Here is a 20,492-nt window from a genome sequence, read left to right as displayed (position 1 = left end):
CTTTTATGCAGCTGCTATCAATCCTAGAAAGGAATGTTGGAGAAGTTTTCTATCCAAAGTCATCGCATGTTATGATTTAAGTGAGCCATTCCATGACTCGAGAGGATTGTAAATATTTAAAATATTTTAGCTACCCTGCAATCGCTCGTGTTTGTCACTTATGGTAGTCGCTGGTAACGCTTTTTGCCGTACGGATGAATCTTCTCAGTGGAACGCCACAAATCTTTCTGTGAACACTCGAGTCAGTGCAACTTTATAATAATCCTTGAGACATCATGGACAAGTTCCGCTTTGGGCTGATCGTGTTGTTTCTACGATTCGGAGGGATGACACTCGTGAGTGGAAAAGGATTGCCGCTGTTTGCTAGAACGCCTGATCTCGCCGGAATAACGGTGAGCCTCTCACATTAATTTCAAACTATCGCGGTGCTATCCTGTGAAGATGGAGAGTCTTGAGGTATCTCGCGGATCCGTTTGAATTTTAGGACGATTGCTTCGGTTAACGCCTTTTATTTTTATTAGTGTTTTTTTTTCTCGATTCTCATCTACGGTTATGCTTTTCAATCCGATAATTTTATAACTTTTCGTTACTCTTTTCGCGTAACCGCACGATTGTATTTCCAATAATTTGCCTCGCGCTCGGAGGAAATTGAATAACGTCCGTTTAATTTCATTGAACTAGATGAATCAGCAACGCTATGATTTTTTCTAGGGAAAAATCATCAGTAATTGCTATAGCGAGCGAGTTAAGGAAATCGGTTTGGCCGGTACATTTTCCGATTCGTTTTTCACCACCGTGACGTCAGGCATTTATCCATTCAGTACAGTTTTGTTGAACGACGACACTAATGATCGTTCACCACAAAACGGTGAAGTGCCGTTAATGATGCGCTACAAATTACAACTCTTCGCGGTCGCGGTAACGTCATCTTCCGAGCTCAAAGAGACTCTCGTTCGGATAAGCAATTCCAGGTGGTGGAATCACATGGCTAAATTTTATATTTTTGGCTCGGGAAACAAAATCCGGTGTTCGGAGGCTTTTAGGGTTTTGTGGACGGCATGGAAGATGGATATACTCGGAGCGAAATTTATTTGCAATGACGATAAGAAAGGGCCATTGATTTACATGTTCAATCCTTACACGAATAACGCCGGAGATGATTGGAAATTGGAGCGCATCTACGATGGTGTTAACAACCATCCATGGGCTCTGTTCGTACGAAAATGTCATGCAAATGTCAACATTTGCCAAAATGTCGATTTTGACCAAACGAGGAATCCCGGTGGATACGAATTTCGAGTAACGTCTGGAACCTACTACATCTTACCGAATCATACTTCAACTGGCCAATATTCTAAGGTCAAGTATTCCAACTACTTGCTCCACATGATATCTCGGCACATGAAAGTAACATTGAAATTTGTTTTGCACGAGGAGAATACAACATTAGGGTTCGTCGATCATAATGGCAAAGGTCACGGTATGATACAAGACTTGATTGAAGGACGAAGCGACATACTTTTCTATGTTGTACCGGTAACAAGCTTCTCAGAACTACCAGGGTCTTCGTGCATATCTATAAAGTTTTACGCAATGACTCAGTACACCGGTTACCCCTCCCAATGGGAAAAATTTATTTCAGCAATCGATCTTCCTTCAAGAATTGGACTGTACATCGTGATCCTCGCGAATTTCATTTTTTTCAAGTACGCTTTTCGACAATCATTTATGATAGCTTTTCTTAACACAATTCGGATAATCTGCAACTCTTGCCTCGTCAAGCTTCCCAGCAAAATGGGTTTGAGAATTTATCTCGCATGTTTGTTCCTATTCTTCATAGTTATTCAGGCATTGTACCAGGGTGAACTTGCTGCTCGATTGACGAAGCACGAACGCTATCCGAACGTAAATAATGAACGTGATTTATTAGAATCTTCTTACTTTATTTATGGATCCGAACGATATGCCTCAGTTTTCAATGCAATCGCTTACAAAGATCGTTGGGTGCAGCTGAAAAACTCCAATTCTTGTTTAAATTACGCTCTACACAACTCATCGATCGCTTGCGTCAATCAGAAAGAACTTTTAATGAACCCTGCCATCGAACATAAGCTTCATGTATCGAAAAACCCGATCGCACAGTTCCAGATGAAATTTCCAGTTGGGAAAAACCGACCTTTGGAAGAAAAGCTTAATCGATTGTTATTGAATTACATGAAATCTGGCCTTCCCGATTATATCGAAGAAACTTGTTTTACTGACGAAATGCATACTTTGGATGTCAATGAAAACGGAATTGACGATGGAAGTTTCAAAGTCATAATGCTCCGGGATTTGGATTTTGCATTTTTCATTATTCCATTTGGATTGACATGTGCGACCATAGTTTTTCTCATTGAGTTGTATGTAGCACGGGATCGTCCGTCACGTAAGAGAAAACGAGTCCGTTTAGCATGGCATTGAACCACATAATCGAAATCGGATTGAGAAGTGTAAGATTATTTAGCCTTGTGGGTCCGTTTTGTCGAAAAGCAATGTATGAAAATGTTTGCACCGTAACAAAGCCTTCACGAAAATAGCACGAAGAAGGAAAAAAATTCTATTCAAATTTAGCATTCAACATAGCACATTATCTGCTATGTTTGTAATTACTGTTTTACGTAATTAGTCGATAGTTCAATTTACGATATTGTTATTTGCAAGGAATTGAAAAGTTGGTAATCTCGTCCATTTTGAGATTATTCCAATTAACATTTGAATGATAACATTTACAATATTCAAAAATGTGATATTACACGGGAAGACTTTTATAGTAAAAATTACTGTGTTTTTATAGTAACGTCGGACCACGCCGATATTATAATAATAATCGCTACAGAGTGTGTCAAATAATGCAAATGTTTAGGGAACCATTACCACACTTCATAGTAAGTAACACGCTCTACTATATAAAAAATGAACACCGAGCGAATTTTGATCAAAAACATAGTAAATAGTGAAATGATTTGATGAAAATTTGGGAAGATAACATAGCACTCGTTTCTCTGTGCTATGCGAAAAATTGCATAGTTTCGTATTTTCCCCTTTACCACACTGAATTTTACTCAATAACATAGCAAAATTCATGCGCCCACCAATTATATGAGGCGTTGCGAGTATAAACATGAAAATTAACCAGTGGCTCATAGTAAAATTTCAAGCTTTTTCTCCGGTCCAATTCACCAATTTTTAACATTTCACCAAAGACACGAGTGACATTCAGATATCGATTCGTCGTTCAATGTAAGAATGTCGTTGACCTAAATTTTGCCTGTCGTACACAGTAAAATTTGAGAGAACTGCTTTCGGCATCAAAATTACTATACACTCTGGTGAAATGTAGGGGAATGGCGATATATAGAACAGCGCTGCTACAAAACATAGCAAACTTTTCTAGCAAATTCATCCGAAATATTCGTATAAAAGTCTCTACGTGTAAATGTGGTACACCGTAAAAAAACCTTCACAAAAGTAGTGCGAAGAAGTAATTACCTTCAAATTTAGCATTCAACATCGCACATTATCAGCCCTGTGCATGGGTTCTCCAAGAGGCTTTCCAATTCATCGTTCTATTTCAGAGTTTCATGTAATTAGTCGATAGTTCAACTCACGATATTGTAATTTGGAATTAATTGAAAAGGTAGTAATCTCGTACCTTGTGACATTTCAATTCACATTTGAATATTAATGTTTACAATATTCAAAAACGTACTTTATGATCATACCTAATTACTTAGACTTATTACACACGAGACCCAAATATTTGCAACATTATAATGCAATTGACGAACTTTTTTCGGTAATTATGCAGTTTGGTTACTTTTTCGAAAAGTGGGGGAATTTTTTTTTTTTTTATAGGCCCCTTCGATTGGTTGCCGCTAATGATATTTCATGGGGGGAGGCTAAAATTTCCCATAAACTCCATGAGTTATGGGGTTTTGAAGTTATCATAAATATTCGATATATTGACGTTCGTGCTAGGGCGGGGGGGTGAACACACACACACACACACACACACACACACACACACACACACACACACACACACACACACACACACACACACACACTTCACTTTATTCACAATTTCGTTTCTTTTGGTTGTACACAACGCGTGCGTGCGTGCGTGCGTGCGTGTGTGTGTGTGTGTGTGTGTGTGTGTGTGTGTGTGTGTGTGTGTGTGTGTGTGTGTGTGTGTGTGTGTGTGTGTGTGTGTGTGTGTGTGTGCGTGCGTGCGCGCGTGCGTGCGTGCGTGTGTGTGTGTGTGTGTGTGTGTGTGTGTGTGTGTGTGTGTGTGTGTGTGTGTGTGTGTTTGTGTGTGTTTGTGTGTTTGTGTGTGTTCACCCCCCCCCCCCCGCCCTAGCACGAACGTCAATATATCGAATATTTATGATAACTTCAAAACCCCATAACTCATAGAGTTTATGGGAAATTTCAGCCTCCCCCCATGGAATATTACTTACTATGATGCAATCAACAGCTTCAAGGAAAAAAAAAATTTTTACCAGCATTTTTCGCAAAAGTAACCAAACTGCATAATTACCCTTTTTTCCAGCAATCAGTTTTGTTGTAACGATTGAAACGCGTGCGGTACTTTATCAAAAATTAACGAATTGTCATCTACGAAATCTGAATCGTTTGCAATTTTATATAGCCGCTTGCTATTATCCCGCCTTTTAAATAGTCGTACAAAGCTTCACGATATGATTGAAAGAAGGTAAAAAAAACGATCGAATTCCTTTTCATTGCCCTAAAAGGGAGAAAGAAAATATTGCAGGTTATTCGACAATGAAATCGATAAAAAAAAACTCTGAAATTGAAAAGCCGAAGAATAAAGCTACTGCGAGAACACGACACGCTACCCTGATACGTTATGAGAGGCTGCTTGGAACAATCGAAACTACCGGAGTATTAAAGATAACGATCGCTTTAATAAAAACACGAAGTACGAGTGTAATCGACATGGAATAAAATAGTGCGTTGGTAAGTTCGAAAATATTGGCAAATATAAAATATAGAGATAATGTAACACGTGCGTGGCAGATTGTACACTGATATGAAAAAGCAACAACTTTTATGCAGCTGCTATCAATCCTAGAAAGGAATGTTGGAGAAGTTTTCTATCCAAAGTCATCGCATGTTATGATTTAAGTGAGCCATTCCATGACTCGAGAGGATTGTAAATATTTAAAATATTTTAGCTACCCTGCAATCGCTCGTGTTTGTCACTTATGGTAGTCGCTGGTAACGCTTTTTGCCGTACGGATGAATCTTCTCAGTGGAACGCCACAAATCTTTCTGTGAACACTCGAGTCAGTGCAACTTTTATAATAATCCTTGAGACATCATGGACAAGTTCCGCTTTTGGCTGATCGTGTTGTTTCTACGATTCGGAGGGATGACACTCGTGAGTGGAAAAGGATTGCCGCTGTTTGCTAGAACGCCTGATCTCGCCGGAATAACGGTGAGCCTCTCACATTAATTTCAAACTATCGCGGTGCTGTCCTGTGAAGATGGAGAGTCTTGAGGTATCTCGCGGATCCGTTTGAATTTTAGGACGATTGCTTCGATTAACGCCTTTTATTTTTATTAGTGTTTTTTTTTCTCGATTCTCATCTACGGTTATGCTTTTGAATCCGATAATTTTATAACATTTCGTTACTCTTTTCGCGTAACCGCACGATTGTATTTCCAATAATTTGCCTCGCGCTCGGAGGAAATTGAATAACGTCCGTTTAATTTCATTGAACTAGATGAATCAGCAACGCTATGATTTTTTCTAGGGAAAAATCATCAGTAATTGCTATAGCGAGCGAGTTAAGGAAATCGGTTTGGCCGGTACATTTTCCGATTCGTTTTTCACCACCGTGACGTCAGGCATTTATCCATTCAGTACAGTTTTGTTGAACGACGACACTAATGATCGTTCACCACAAAACGGTGAAGTGCCGTTAATGATGCGCTACAAATTACAACTCTTCGCGGTCGCGGTAACGTCATCTTCCGAGCTCAAAGAGACTCTCGTTCGGATAAGCAATTCCAGGTGGTGGAATCACATGGCTAAATTTTATATATTTGACTCGGGAAACAAAGTCCGATGTTCGGAGGCTTTTGAGGTTTTGTGGACAGCGTGGAAGATGCATATACTCGCAGCGAAATTTATTTGCAATGACGATAAGAAAGGGCCATTGATTTACATGTTCAATCCTTACACGAATAACGCCGGAGATGATTGGAAATTGGAGCGCATCTACGATGGTGTTAACAACCATCCATGGGCTCTGTTCGTACGAAAATGTCATGCAAATGTCAACATTTGCCAAAATGTCGATTTTGACCAAACGAGGAATCCCGGTGGATACGAATTTCGAGTAACGTCTGGAACCAACTACATCTTACCGAATCACACTTCAACTGGCCAATATTCTAAGGCCAAGTATTCCAACTACTTGCTCCACATGATATCTCGGCACATGAAAGTAACATTGCAATTTGTTTTGCACGAGGAGAATACAACATTAGGGTTCGTCGATCATAATGGCAAAGGTCACGGTATGATACAAGACCTGATTGAAGGACGAAGCGACATATTTTTCTATGTTGTACCGGTAACAAGCTTCCCAGAATTACCAGGGTCTTCGTGCGTATCCGTACAGTTTTACGCAATGACTCAATACACCGGTTACCCCTCCCAATGGGAAAAATTTATTTCGGCAATCGATCGTCCTTCAAGAATTGGACTGTACATCGTGATCCTCGCGAATTTCATTTTTTTCAAGTACGCTTTTCGACAATCATTTATGATAGCTTTTCTTAACACAATTCGGATAATCTGCAACTCTTGCCTCGTCAAGCTTCCCGGCAAAATGGGTTTGAGAATTTATCTCGCATGTTTGTTCCTATTCTTCATAGTTATTCAGGCATTGTACCAGGGTGAACTTGCTGCTCGATTGACGAACCACGAACGCTATCCGAACATAAATAATGAACGTGATTTATTAGAATCTTCTTACTTTATTTATGTATCAGAACGATATGCCTCTGTTTTCAATGCAATCGCTTACAAAGATCGTTTTGTGCAGCTGGAAAACGCCGATTCTTGTTTAAATTACGCTCTACACAACTCATCGATCGCTTGCGTCAATCGGAAAGAACTTTTAATGAACCCTGCCATCGAACATAAGCTTCATGTATCGAAAAACCCGATCGCACAATTTCAGATGAAATTTCCAATTGGGAAAAACCTACCTTTGGAAGAAAAACTTAATCGATTGTTATTGAATTACATGAAATCCGGCATTCCCGATTATATCGTGGAAACTTGTTTTACTGACGAAATGCATACTTTGGATGTCAATGAAAACGGAATTGACGATGGAAGTTTCAAAGTCATAATGCTCCGGGATTTGGACTTTGCATTTTTCATTATTCCATTTGGATTGACATGTGCGACCATAGTTTTTCTCATTGAGTTGTATGTAGCACGGAATCGTCCGTCACGTAAGAGAAAACGAGTCCGTTTAGCATGGCATTGAATCACGAAATCGTAATCCAGTTGAGAAGTGTAAGATTATTTAGCCTTGTGAGTTCGTTTTGTCGAAAAGCAATGTATGAAAATGTTTGCACCGTAACAAAGCCTTCACGAAAGTAGTACGAAGGAAAAAAGTTCTATTCAAATTTAGCATTCAACATAGCACATTATCTGCTATGTCTGTAATTACTGTTACACGTAATTAGTCGATAGTTCAATTTACGATATTGTTATTTGCAATGAATTGAAAAGTTGGTAATCTCGTCCATTTTGAGATTATTCCAATTAATATTTGAATGATAACTTTTACAATATTCAAAAATGTGATATTACACGGAGAGACTTTTATAGTAAAAATTACCGTGTTTTTATAGTAACGTCGAACCACGCCGATATTATAATAATAATCGCTACAGAGTGTGTCAAATAATGCAAAAGTTTGGGTAACCATTACCACACTTCATAGTAAATAACGCGCTGTACTATATAAAAAATGAACACCGAGCGAATTTTGATCAAAAACATAGTAAATAATGAAATGATTTGATGAAAATTTAGGAAGATAACACAGCAGTCGTTTCTCTGTGCCATACGATAAATTGCATAGTTCTGTATTTTCCCTTTTACCACACAGAATTTTACTCAATAACATAGCAAAATTCATGCGCCCACCAATTATATGAGGCGTTGCGAGTATAAACATGAAAATCAACCAGTGGCTCATAGTAAAATTTCAAGCTTTTTCTCCGGTCCAATTCACCAATTCTTAACATTTCGCCAAAGACACGAGTGACATTCAGATATCGATTCATCGTTCAATGTAAGAATGTCGTTGAGCTAAATTTTGCCTGTCGTACATAGTAAAATTTGAGAGAACTGCTTTCGGCATCAAAATTACTATACACTTTGGTGAAATGTAGTGGAATGGCGATATATAGAACAGCGCTGCTACAAAACATAGCAAACTTTTCTAGCAAATTCATCCGAAATATTTGTATAAAAGTCTCTACGTGTAAATGTGGTACACCGTAAAAAAACCTTCACAAAAGTAGTGCGAAGAAGTAATTACCTTCAAATTTAGCATTCAACATCGCACATTATCTGCCCTGTGCATGGGTTCTCCAAGAGGCTTTTCAATTCATCGTTCTATTTCAGAGTTTCATGTAATTAGTCGATAGTTCAACTCACGATATTGTAATTTGAAATTAATTGAAAAGCTACTAATCTCGTACCTTGTGACATTTCAATTTACATTTGAATGATAATTTTTACAATATTCAAAAATGTACTTTATGATCATACCTAATTACTTAGACTTATTATACACGAGACCCAAATATTTGCAACATTATAATGCAATTGACGAACTTTTGTCCAGCAATTAGTTTTGTTGTAACGATTGAAAGGAGTGCAGTACTTTATCAAAAATGAACGAATCGTCATCTACGAAATCTGAATCGTTTGCAATTTTATATAGCCGCTTGCTATTATCCCGCCTAACGATCAAATTCCTTTTCATTGCCCTAAAAGGGGGAAAGAAAATATTGTAGGTTATTCGACAATGAAATCGATAAAAAAAAACTCTGAAATTGAAAAGCCGAAGAATAAAGCTACTGCGAGAACACGACACGCTACCCTGATACGTGATGACAGGCTGCTTGGAGCAATTGAAACTACCGGAGTATTAAAGATAACGATCACTTCGATAAAAACACGAAGTACGAGTCTAATCGACATGGAATAAAATAGTGCGTTGGTAAGTTCGAAAATATTGGCAAATATAAAATATAGAGATAATGTAACACGTGCGTGGCAGATTGTACACTGATATGAAAAAGCAACAACTTTTATGCAACTGCTATCATTTCTAGAAAGGAATGTTGGAGAAGTTTTCTATCCAAAGTCATCGCATGTTATGATTTAAGTGAGCCATTCCATGACTCGAGGGGATTGTAAATATTTAAAATATTTTAGCTACCCTGCAATCGCTCGTGTTTGTCACTTATGGTAGTCGCTGGTAACGCTTTTTGCCGTACGGATGAATCTTCTCAGTGGAACGCCACAAATCTTTCTGTGAACACTCGAGTCAGTGCAACTTTTATTATAATCCTTGAAACATCATGGACATCTTCCGCTTTTGGCTGATCGTGTTGTTTCTACGATTCGGAGGGATGACACTCGTGAGTGGAAAAGGATTGCTGCTGTTCGCTGGAACGCCTGATCTCGCCGGAATAACGGTGAGCCTCTCACATTAATTTCAAACTATCGCGGTGCTCTCCGGTGAAGATGGAGAGTCTTGAGGTATCTCGCGGATCCGTTTGAATTTTAGGTCGATTGCTTCTGTTATCGCCTTATATTTTTATTAGTATTTTTTTTTCTCGATTCTCATCTACGGTTGTGCGTTTCAATCCGATAATTTTATAACATTTCGTTCCTCTTTTCGCGTAACTGCATAATTGTATTTCCAATAATCTAGAGTCGCGGCAGCGACTCTGAAACAAGTACATTTATAAGATATGACGAGTTGCTGCCAGAGACTCTTCACCGGAGCGATAGCGTTTCCAATTGTTTTCGAAAATTTTTAAAATTTGTTTCTTTAATAATTAATTAACTATAGCATTTCGGAGAATATTATAAGTTGACATATTTTTTTTTTCTTTCGATTGCGACCTCTTCGAACTTTGTAGCTTAAGGAGTTTCGGTACAAAAGTCAAAATATTAAGAAATTGATCAAATTTGGTGATAATGTTCTTCAACATCAAGTGCGAAGACACAAATTTTTTCAAAATTTTCTTCTACTTAGTTATCGAGTAATTACGCATTAAAGCAGATTTCTTATGCCCGGAATGTATACCTATATATATGGAAACGCTATGCTTATACACGTAAACTTTAGTGATCAATTACTCGATAACTATGTAGAAGAAAAATCTTAAAAAATTTGTATTGTCAAATTTGGCACTAAAGAATATGTTCACCAAATTTTATAAAATTCTAAACTTTTTGAAATTTTCTATGTTTTTAGCATGGTTTAGCATGGCAACATTGTATCGCCTGTACCGAAACTCCTTAACGCGTTGAAGAAAAATTAATTATTTATTTTGTAATTGCATCAAAAAATGGGTCGGATTTTCGCACACATTTTTGATGTTTATTTGTTTTCTATTTAGTGACAAATCTGGTGCCATAATACAAGTAGATACCTATATATTTTCGTATTGTATAACGTATGGTGTGTCGTTTATGCTAATAGATGATGATCAGGTTATAAAGATCGCAAATTTGACAGTTCACCGATATCCCGGTCTGTAGTACAAGTATATACCTATATATTTCCGTTATGATATGACGTATGGTGTGTTGTTTAAATGCTAATCAGATGAGGTTATAAAGATCGCGAATGTTACAATTCACCGGTACTGTTCCAATTTTTTCCAGTTCTGTAGAAAATAGATAAAAGCAGGACAATATTTCAGTGAAAGTGGTGAGAAAAAAGTGAAGAAGAGAAATAAAGGCCGAGGAATCCAAGAGTGTTGTGTAATTGAAAATAAACCGAAAATTGTCAACAACGTTCGGATTGATGGTATAAAATATTTAGAAAGGTTAAAGATTTTTTCTAAAATCCATGTCTCCCTTTCTTATCAGCTCTCTCTCTCTCTCTCTCTCTAATTCTAATCAGACTTGTCGATATTTCCCTAGCGGATTGTACAACCAGGCATCGGTCAAAAAAAGTACAAAAACGACCGAAGTTGGTCGTTTTTCGGTTGTTTTCGACCAATTTCGGTCGTTTTTGTACTTTTTTAGACCAATGCCTGGTCGTACAATCCGCTAGGGTTGTTATTGAGGAATTTATAATAAAATAAACCAAAACAGGAATGACAAAGGAGAACAAGGGACTACAAAAATATAGAAAGGCCTTATAATCGCGTTGTCTGTAAACGCATGACAGACTATTCAAAAGTGCTTGATTACAAAATTTCTATCGGCAAATCGACACTGAGGTAATCAGTATTTTTTTCGTTTTGCATTGGTGGAATTTTTTTTTCATCAAAAAGACTAAATTGATAATCACGGAGAGTTTTCATTTCAATTCCAAAAAAGTAAAATTTAAGTTCAAAATAAAATATGTCCGCGTGTGTGTATGTGTGCGTGTGTGTATGAAAATACCTAAAACAACTTGCATGTATAATGAAACGATTTTTATTTTCAAAAAAACTGATTTGGCTTGAGGGGGTCACCCCTCGTGGCAGCCACATTTTTTAGACTTTTTCCACGATTTTTTTGCGGCGAGAAAAAAACATAGACGTGAAATTTGAAGAGTTTATTCATTGGTATTTCAACTTCATGATAGAATTTTTTAACTCTGATGTCTCGGATTAATTCGGTGTAAAATTACTCCACAGGATCCCATATGTTTCTCCATGATCTCCACGATTCCCGGGGGTTCCGTTTATCTTCGATCAAAAAGCCAAGGAGGATTTGTAAAGCAGTGGCTATCGCCTGAATTAAAATCATAAGGATTATCGAGCTATGCAACATTTTGTTGAAATCAGGTGTTTTAAAACAGAAAAATCCTTCAATTTTTAATATTTCTGTATGATTTTAATTCAGGTGATAACCACTGCTTTACTAATCAAAAAGCTCCTTGATTTTTTGATCTCAGATAAACCGATTCCTCAGAAACGTGGAGACTATGAAGAAACATGTTCTTGTGGAGTAGCTTTACATCGAATCTACCAGAGATATCAGAGTTAAAAAATCCTACCATAGAGTTGAAATACTATTGAATAAACCTTTCAAATTTCAAAAGGCTATATTTTTTTTCCTTGCCGCAAGAATATCGCGAAAAAAAACCCTACAAAATCCGGTTGCCACACGGGGTGACCCCCTTATGGTGGATTTAATTATTCCAATCTATCAATATCGCGTTATCTGAAAAAAATATTCGAGTGCTTTATACGTTGAAATCCTATCGTTATTTAACGACATTGAAATTTATAATTCATTGCGATTTTTAGAGTTTTTAAATAAATTAGCCGTAATTTGATTAAAAAAAATTTGTTCTCTTTTTTTCGATATCTCTTTCAACGATACAGGGAATAATTTTAATTAAAAAATTCTTCAATAAATATCTTTTTGCAAGTACATTCTGATGGGTGATAATCATTACATCTGAACGGTAGTCTCAGTGAATAAACCCTACATATGTTACTCATGTAGTGTGCATTTCTTGGAACGAACAAAAAATGAATTAACAATAACAGAAAATCATCTATATTGTGCCCTAACATGAAGCATATGATTTTCCAATATCCTGTAAAATTTTTTCAAGTTTACAGTGCACAAAAAGTAGTTAAATGAAATCATAAGTAACAGCACGAATGCTGTTGAAAAATTGAAGACAAGTACATTTGTTTTATAAAAATGGTTATAAAGAAAATTTTTTTTATAACCTTCAGTAATGAATTGCTCATTTGAAACAAGTTTCGAGAGAACAGAACTTCTTATAAATCATCGTGCATTTGTGTTTTGAACTACACGAGTGTCACATAGGGTTTTACCGAGACTACTGTCCAGCTGACACAAAACATAAATGTACTTGTCTTCAATTTTTCAACAGCATTCGTGCTGTTTGGGTTTGTTTGCCTCTCGCTCTAAGGAAATCGAATAACTTCCGTTTAATTTCATTGAGCTACATGAATCAGCAACGCTATGATTTTTTCTAGGCCAAAATCATCATTAATTGCTATAGCGAGCGAGTTAAGGAAATCGGTTTGGTTGGCACGTTTTCCGATTCGTTTTTCACCACCATGGCATCAGGCGATTATCCATTCAGTACAGTTTTGCTGAACGACGACACTGATGATCGTTCACCACAAAACGGTGAAGTGCCGGTAATGATGCGCTACAAATTACAACTCTTCGCGGTCGCGGTAACGTCATCTTCCGAGCTCAAAGAGACTCTCGTTCGGATAAGCAATTCCAGGTGGTGGAATCACATGGCTAAATTTTATATATTTGACTCGGGAAACAAAGTCCGATGTTCGGAGGCTTTTGAGGTTTTGTGGACAGCGTGGAAGATGGATATACTCGGAGCGAAATTTATTTGCAATGACGATAAGAAAGGGCCATTGATTTACATGTTCAATCCTTACACGAATAACGCCGGGGATCATTGGAAATTGGAGCGCATCTATGATGGTGTTAACAACCATCCATGGGCTCTATTCGTACGAAAATACCACGCAAATGTCAACATTTGCCAAAATATCGATTTTGACCAAACGAGGAATCCCGGTGGATACGAATTTCGAATGTCGGCATCCGAATTGGTCATCTCACCGAATTATACTTCCACTAACCAATGTAGCCAGTCAAAAATTATTACCTACTTCTGCCAGATACTATCCCAGCACATGGAAGTAAAACAAAAATTCATAATATTCGAGGAAAATAAAATCTTCGGGTTTGTCGATGAAGATGGAAAAGGTCACGGTGTGCTACAAGATTTAACTGATTACCGGGCCGACATGGTGTATCAAGTGGTCCCGATAACAAGCTTTCTCCAAGTATCAGGGAGCTCGTACAACTACATCAGTCTAAGAGCAATGACTCAATATACGGGTTACCCGTCCCAATGGGAAAAATTTATCTCAGCAATTGACTCTCAATCAAGAATCGGGCTGTATATCGTAATCCTCGCGAATTTGATTTTTTTCAAGTACGCTTTTCGACAATCATTCATGATAGCCTTTCTCAACACAATTCGGATAATCTGCAACTCTTGCCTCGTCAAACTTCCCGTCAAAATGGGTTTGAGAATTTATCTCGCATGTTTATTTTCTTTCTTCATAGTCATTCAAGCTTTGTATCAAGGTGAGCTCGCTGCTCGATTAATGAAGCACGAACGCTATCCGAATATTAATAATGAACGTGATCTATCAGAGTCTAGTTACATTATTTATGGATCTCATTTGTACCACTCGCATTTCAATGACTCGGTATACAAAGACCGTTATGTCCCGTTAAAATACCAACAAAAGTGTGTAGATTATCTATTACGTAACTCATCGATCGCTTGCTTGGACCTGATGTTCGTTTTAATGCATAATGCAATCAAATCGAGGCTTCACGTATCCAAGCACGGGGTCAAGGAAATTCCGATGAAATTTCCACTTCGAAAGAACTTCCCTCTGGAAGAAAAGTTTAATCGGTTCCTCAAGAAACTCGCAGAATCTGGGATTCGTGACTATCTCAATCGAATCTTTGATGCCGAGGCTTTGCATATTCTAGATATCAATGAAAACGGAATTAACGATGGAAGTTTCAAAGTCATAATGCTCGGGGATTTGGATTTTGCATTTTTCATTATTCCATTCGGATTGGCATGTGCCACCATAGTTTTTCTCATTGAGTTGTATGTAGCACGGAATCGTCCGTCACGTAAGAGAAAACGAGTCCGTTTAGCATGGCATTGAATCACAAAATCGTAATCCAGTTGAGAAGTGTAAGATTATTTAGCCTTGTGGGTTCGTTTTGTCGAAAAGCAATGTATGAAAATGTTTGCACCGTAACAAAGCCTTCACGGAAGTAATACGAAGAAGGAAAAAAATTCCATTCAAAGTTAGCTTTGAACATAGCACATTATCTGCTATGTTTGTAATTACTGTTTCACGTAATTAGTCGATAGTTCAATTTACGATATTGTTATTTGCAATGAATTGAAAAGTTGGTAATCTCGTCCATTTTGATATTATTCCAATTGACATTTGAATGATAACTTTTACAATATTCAAAAATGTGATATTACACGGGAAGACTTTTATAGTAAAAATTACTGTGTTTTTATAGTAACGTCGGACTACGCCGATATTATAATAATAATCGCTACAGAGTGTGTCAAATAATGCAAAAGTTTGGGTAACCATTACCACACTTCATAGTAAATAACGCGCTGTACTATATAAAAAATGAACACCGAGCGAATTTTGATCAAAAACATAGTAAATAATGAAATGATTTGATGAAAATTTAGGAAGATAACACAGCAGTCGTTTCTCTGTGCCATACGAAAAATTGCATAGTTTCGTATTTTCCCCTTTACCACACTGAATTTTACTCAATAACATAGCAAAATTCATGCGCCCACCAATTATATGAGGCGTTGCGAGTATAAACATGAAAATCAACCAGTGGCTCATAGTAAAATTTCAAGCTTTTTCTCCGGTCCAATTCACCAATTTTTAACATTTCGCCAAAGACACGAGTGACATTCAGATATCGATTCATCGTTCAATGTAAGAATGTCGTTGAGCTAAATTTTGCCTGTCGTACATAGTAAAATTTGAGAGAACTGCTTTCGGCATCAAAATTACTATACACTTTGGTGAAATGTAGTGGAATGGCGATATATAGAACAGCGCTGCTACAAAACATAGCAAACTTTTCTAGCAAATTCATCCGAAATATTTGTATAAAAGTCTCTACGTGTAAATGTGGTACACCGTAAAAAAACCTTCACAAAAGTAGTGCGAAGAAGTAATTACCTTCAAATTTAGCATTCAACATCGCACATTATCTGCCCTGTGCATGGGTTCTCCAAGAGGCTTTTCAATTCATCGTTCTATTTCAGAGTTTCATGTAATTAGTCGATAGTTCAACTCACGATATTGTAATTTGAAATTAATTGAAAAGCTACTAATCTCGTACCTTGTGACATTTCAATTTACATTTGAATGATAATTTTTACAATATTCAAAAATGTACTTTATGATCATACCTAATTACTTAGACTTATTATACACGAGACCCAAATATTTGCAACATTATAATGCAATTGACGAACTTTTGTCCAGCGATTAGTTTTGTTGTGACGATTGAAACGAGTGCGGTACTTTATGAAAAATGAACGAATCGTCATCTACGAAATCTGAATCGTTTGCAATTTTATATAGCCGCTTGCTATTATCCCGCCTTTTAAATAGCCGTACAAAGTTTCACGATATGAGTGAAAGAAGGTAAAAAAAAACGATCAAATTCCTTTTCATTGCCCTAAAAGGGGGAAAGAAAATATTGTAGGTTAATTGGCAATGAAATCGATAAAAAAAAAACTCTGAAATTGAAAAGCCGAAGAATAAAGCTACTGCGAGAACACGACACGCTACCCTGATACGTGATGACAGGCTGCTTGGAGCAATTGAAACTACCGGAGTATTAAAGATAACGATCACTTCGATAAAAACACAAAGTACGAGTCCAATCGGCATGGGAATAAAATAGTGCGTTAGTAAGTTCGAAAATATTGGCAAATATAAAATATGGAGATAGTGTAACCCGTGCGTGACAGATTGTACACTGATATGAAAAAGTAACTACTTTTATGCAGCTCCTATCATTCTTAGAAAGGAATGTTGGAGAAGTTTTCTATCCAAAGTCATCGCATGTTATGATTTAAGTGAGCCATTCCATGACTCGAGAGGATTGTAAATATTTAAAATATTTTAACTACCCTGCAATCGCTCGTGTTTGTCACTTATGGTAGTCGCTGGTAACGCTTTTTGCCGTACGGATGAACCTTCTCACTCAGTGGAACGCCACAAATCTTTCTGTGAACACTCGAGTCAGTGCAACTTTTATAATAATCCTTGAGACATCATGGACAAGTTCCGCTTTTGGCTGATCGTGCTGCTTCTACGATTCGGAGGGATGACACTCGTGAATGGAAAAGGATTGCCGCTGTTCGCTGGAACGCCTGATCTCGCCGGAATAACGGTGAGCCTCTCACATTAATTTCAAACTATCGCGGTGCTCTCCGGTGAAGATTCAGAGCCTTGAGGTATCTCGCGGATCCGTTTGAATTTTAGGTCGATTGCTTCTGTTATCGCCTTATATTTTTATTGGTGTTTTTTTTCTCGATTCTCATCTACGGTTGTGCGTTTCAATCCGATAATTTTATAACATTTCGTTACTCTTTTCGCGTAACTGCACGATTGTATTTCCAATAATTTGCCTCTCGCTCGGAGGAAATTGAATAACGTACGCTTAATTTCATTAAACTAGATGAATCAGCAACGCTATGATTTTTTCTAGGGAAAAATCATCAGTAATTGCTATAGCGAGCGAGTTAAGGAAATCGGTTTGGCCGGTACATTTTCCGATTCGTTTTTCACCACCGTGACGTCAGGCATTTATCCATTCAGTACAGTTTTGCTGAACGACGACACTAATGATCGTTCACCACAAAACGGTGAAGTGCCGTTAATGATGCGCTACAAATTACAAGTCTTCGCGGTCGCGGTAACGTCATCTTCCGAGCTCAAAGAGACTCTCGTTCGGATAAGCAATTCCAGGTGGTGGAATCACATGGCTAAATTTTATATATTTGACTCGGGAAATAAAGTCCGATGTTCGGAGGCTTTTGAGGTTTTGTGGACAGCGTGGAAGATGGATATACTCGGAGCGAAATTTATTTGCAATGACGATAAGAAAGGGCCATTGATTTACATGTTCAATCCTTACACGAATAACGCCGGAGATGATTGGAAATTGGAGCGCATCTACGATGGTGTTAACAACCATCCATGGGCTCTGTTCGTACGAAAATGTCATGCAAATGTCAACATTTGCCAAAATATCGATTTTGACCAAACGAGGAATCCCGGTGGATACGAATTTCGAGTAACGTCTGGAACCAACAACATCTTACCGAATCACACTTCAACTGGCCAGTATACTAAGGCCAAGTATTTAAACTACTTCCTCCACATGATATCTCGGCACATGGAAGTAACATTGAAATTTATTTTGCACGAGAAGAATGAAACATTAGGATTCGTCGATCATAATGGCAAAGGCCACGGTATGATACAAGACTTAATTGAAGGACGAAGCGACATGTTGATGCATGTTATACCGGTAACAAAGTTCCCAGAACTACCAGGGTCTTCGTGCATATCCGTACAGTTTCACGCAGTGACTCGATACACCGGTTACCCCTCCCAATGGGAAAAATTTATTTCGGCAATCGATCCTCCTTCAAGAATTGGACTGTACATCGTGATCCTCGCGAATTTCATTTTTTTCAAGTACGCTTTTCGACAATCATTTATGATAGCTTTTCTTAACACAATTCGGATAATCTGCAACTCTTGTCTCGTCAAGCTTCCCGTCAAAATGGGTTTGAGAATTTATCTCGCATGTTTGTTCCTATTCTTCATAGTTATTCAGGCATTGTACCAGGGTGAGCTTGCTGCTCGATTGACGAAGCACGAACGCTATCCGAACGTAAATAATGAACGTGATTTATTAGAATCTACTTATATTATTTATGGGTACGAAATATATATCTTATTTTTCAATGGAATCGCCTACATAGGTCGTTTTGTCCCGCTGAAAGACACCAATTCTTGTTTAAATAATTACGTTCTACACAACTCGTCAATCGCTTGCATCGGTCTGCTAGATATTTTAGTGAACCCTGCCATCGAACATAAGCTTCATGTATCAAAGAACCCGATCGCACAGTTCCAGATGAAATTTCCAGTTGGGAAAAACCTACCTTTGGAAGAAAAACTTAATCGATTGTTATTGAATTACATGAAATCCGGCATTCCCGATTATATTAAGGAAACTATTTTTACTGACGAAATGCATACTTTGGATTTCAATGAAAACGGAATTGACGATCAAAGTTTCAAAGTCATAATGCTCCGGGATTTGGATTTTGCATTTTTCATTATTCCATTCGGATTGACATGTGCGACCATAGTTTTTCTCATTGAGTTATATGTATCACGGAATCGTCCGTCACGTAAGAGAAAACAAGTCCGTTTAGCATGGCATTGAATCGCAAAATCGAAATCCGATCGAGAAGTGTAGGATTATTCAGCCTTGTAGGTTCGTTTTGTCGAAAAGCAAATAAGCATGAAAATGTTCGCGCTGTAACGAAACGTGTTTGAAAGTAGTAAAGAAGGGAAGCAAATCCCTTGAAATTTAGCATTCAGCATTGGACATTATCTACCCTGTGTATGGATTCCCCAAGATGCTTTCCAATGCAACATTCTATTTCAGAAGTTTCACGTAATTAGTCGATAGTTCAATTTACGATATTGTTATTTGTAATGAATTCTGATCGCACCTAACTACTACTCAGACTTACTATACACTTCGACCTTGTCAATTCGCCGGGTTGAGACCCAAATATTTACAAACATAATAATCCAATTGATGAACTTACATCCAGCAATCGGTTTTGTCGTAACGATTGAAATGAGTGCGGTATTTTATCAAAAATAAACTAATAAAATTATTAAATCTTGTCATCTACGAAATGTAAATCCCCTAGCGGATTGTATTTTTTCGGCCGATGCCTGGTCGTACAATGCCCTGAGTCCCTTGCATTTTTATATAACCGCTTTAAATTTTCCCGCCTTTTTAAAAGTTATTGAAAGTTTCATGGTATGATCGAAAAAGTATGAAAAAACGACTCAAGTCATTTTATTTCCTCCAAGAAACGAAAAAAATTGAATTAGTCAATGATTTTATTTCATGACGCGACACGTTTCGGAAGCTTGACTATACACCCAACTCACCTGATCTTTGCCACATGTTTAGACTAGAATCCTTTACTAAATTGTCATTTATTTGTTAAACGTTAGTGCATCTATCAGAATTGTTGTGATGTTTGAAACGAATGTGAATTTCTCGATAAAATAAACACATCATATAATCTATGAAAAATATGCTCAATTCGTCTCAATTATTGTATAAAATTTCACAGATATTGCCCCACGCTTCATCTGATGACTTCTTCATTTCTTGCATTATTGTCTCATAATAAATAACTATAAACACAGTTCCAAAAAAAAAATACCCATCCGAAGTGCAATGGCCTGCATATAGCGCATACTTCGAGTGGGTTTTC

General features: G+C 37.4%; 4 protein-coding genes across 7 annotated transcripts; all 4 read left to right on the top strand.

Moving 5' to 3' along the window:
* Nucleotides 1–242: 242 nt before the first annotated feature.
* LOC122417096 (uncharacterized) lies at nt 243–2,572 on the top strand. Its single transcript, XM_043430357.1, has 2 exons — nt 243–392; nt 712–2,572. The coding sequence occupies exons 1-2, from the start codon at nt 276–278 to the stop codon at nt 2,461–2,463; spliced, it is 1,869 nt and encodes a 622-aa protein (XP_043286292.1). The 5' UTR covers nt 243–275; the 3' UTR covers nt 2,464–2,572.
* Nucleotides 2,573–4,725: 2,153 nt separating this feature from the next.
* On the top strand, nt 4,726–15,500 carry LOC122417343 (uncharacterized). Of its 3 annotated transcripts, XM_043430779.1 has the most exons (4): nt 4,726–4,816; nt 9,121–9,326; nt 9,545–9,807; nt 13,297–15,500. In XM_043430779.1, the coding sequence occupies exons 3-4, from the start codon at nt 9,691–9,693 to the stop codon at nt 15,046–15,048; spliced, it is 1,869 nt and encodes a 622-aa protein (XP_043286714.1). In that variant the 5' UTR covers nt 4,726–4,816; nt 9,121–9,326; nt 9,545–9,690; the 3' UTR covers nt 15,049–15,500. The 3 variants fall into 3 exon arrangements, with proteins under 3 accessions (XP_043286714.1, XP_043286713.1, XP_043286715.1); XM_043430778.1 differs by lacking the exon at nt 4,726–4,816 and having other exon boundaries at nt 8,080–9,326; XM_043430780.1 differs by lacking the exons at nt 4,726–4,816; nt 9,121–9,326; nt 9,545–9,807 and having other exon boundaries at nt 13,340–13,464; nt 13,548–15,500.
* LOC122417344 (uncharacterized) lies at nt 4,727–7,956 on the top strand. Its single transcript, XM_043430781.1, has 3 exons — nt 4,727–5,022; nt 5,241–5,503; nt 5,823–7,956. Exons 2-3 carry the CDS (start codon nt 5,387–5,389, stop codon nt 7,572–7,574), a joined length of 1,869 nt encoding a protein of 622 aa, XP_043286716.1. The 5' UTR covers nt 4,727–5,022; nt 5,241–5,386; the 3' UTR covers nt 7,575–7,956.
* A 77-nt stretch (nt 15,501–15,577) lies between the features above and the next one.
* LOC122416830 (uncharacterized) lies at nt 15,578–20,302 on the top strand. 2 transcript variants are annotated; one of them, XM_043429898.1, is made up of 3 exons: nt 15,578–16,856; nt 17,112–17,341; nt 17,660–20,302. In XM_043429898.1, the coding sequence occupies exons 2-3, from the start codon at nt 17,225–17,227 to the stop codon at nt 19,412–19,414; spliced, it is 1,872 nt and encodes a 623-aa protein (XP_043285833.1). In that variant the 5' UTR covers nt 15,578–16,856; nt 17,112–17,224; the 3' UTR covers nt 19,415–20,302. The 2 variants fall into 2 exon arrangements, with proteins under 2 accessions (XP_043285833.1, XP_043285832.1); XM_043429897.1 differs by having other exon boundaries at nt 15,578–17,341.
* Nucleotides 20,303–20,492: the final 190 nt, after the last annotated feature.

This window comes from Venturia canescens, chromosome 10 (assembly GCF_019457755.1).
Source record: "Venturia canescens isolate UGA chromosome 10, ASM1945775v1, whole genome shotgun sequence".
In the NCBI taxonomy this organism is placed as follows: Eukaryota; Metazoa; Arthropoda; class Insecta; order Hymenoptera; family Ichneumonidae; genus Venturia; species Venturia canescens.
Note: the sequence above shows the minus strand (reverse complement) of the source record. Positions and strands in the feature narration are given on the sequence as shown.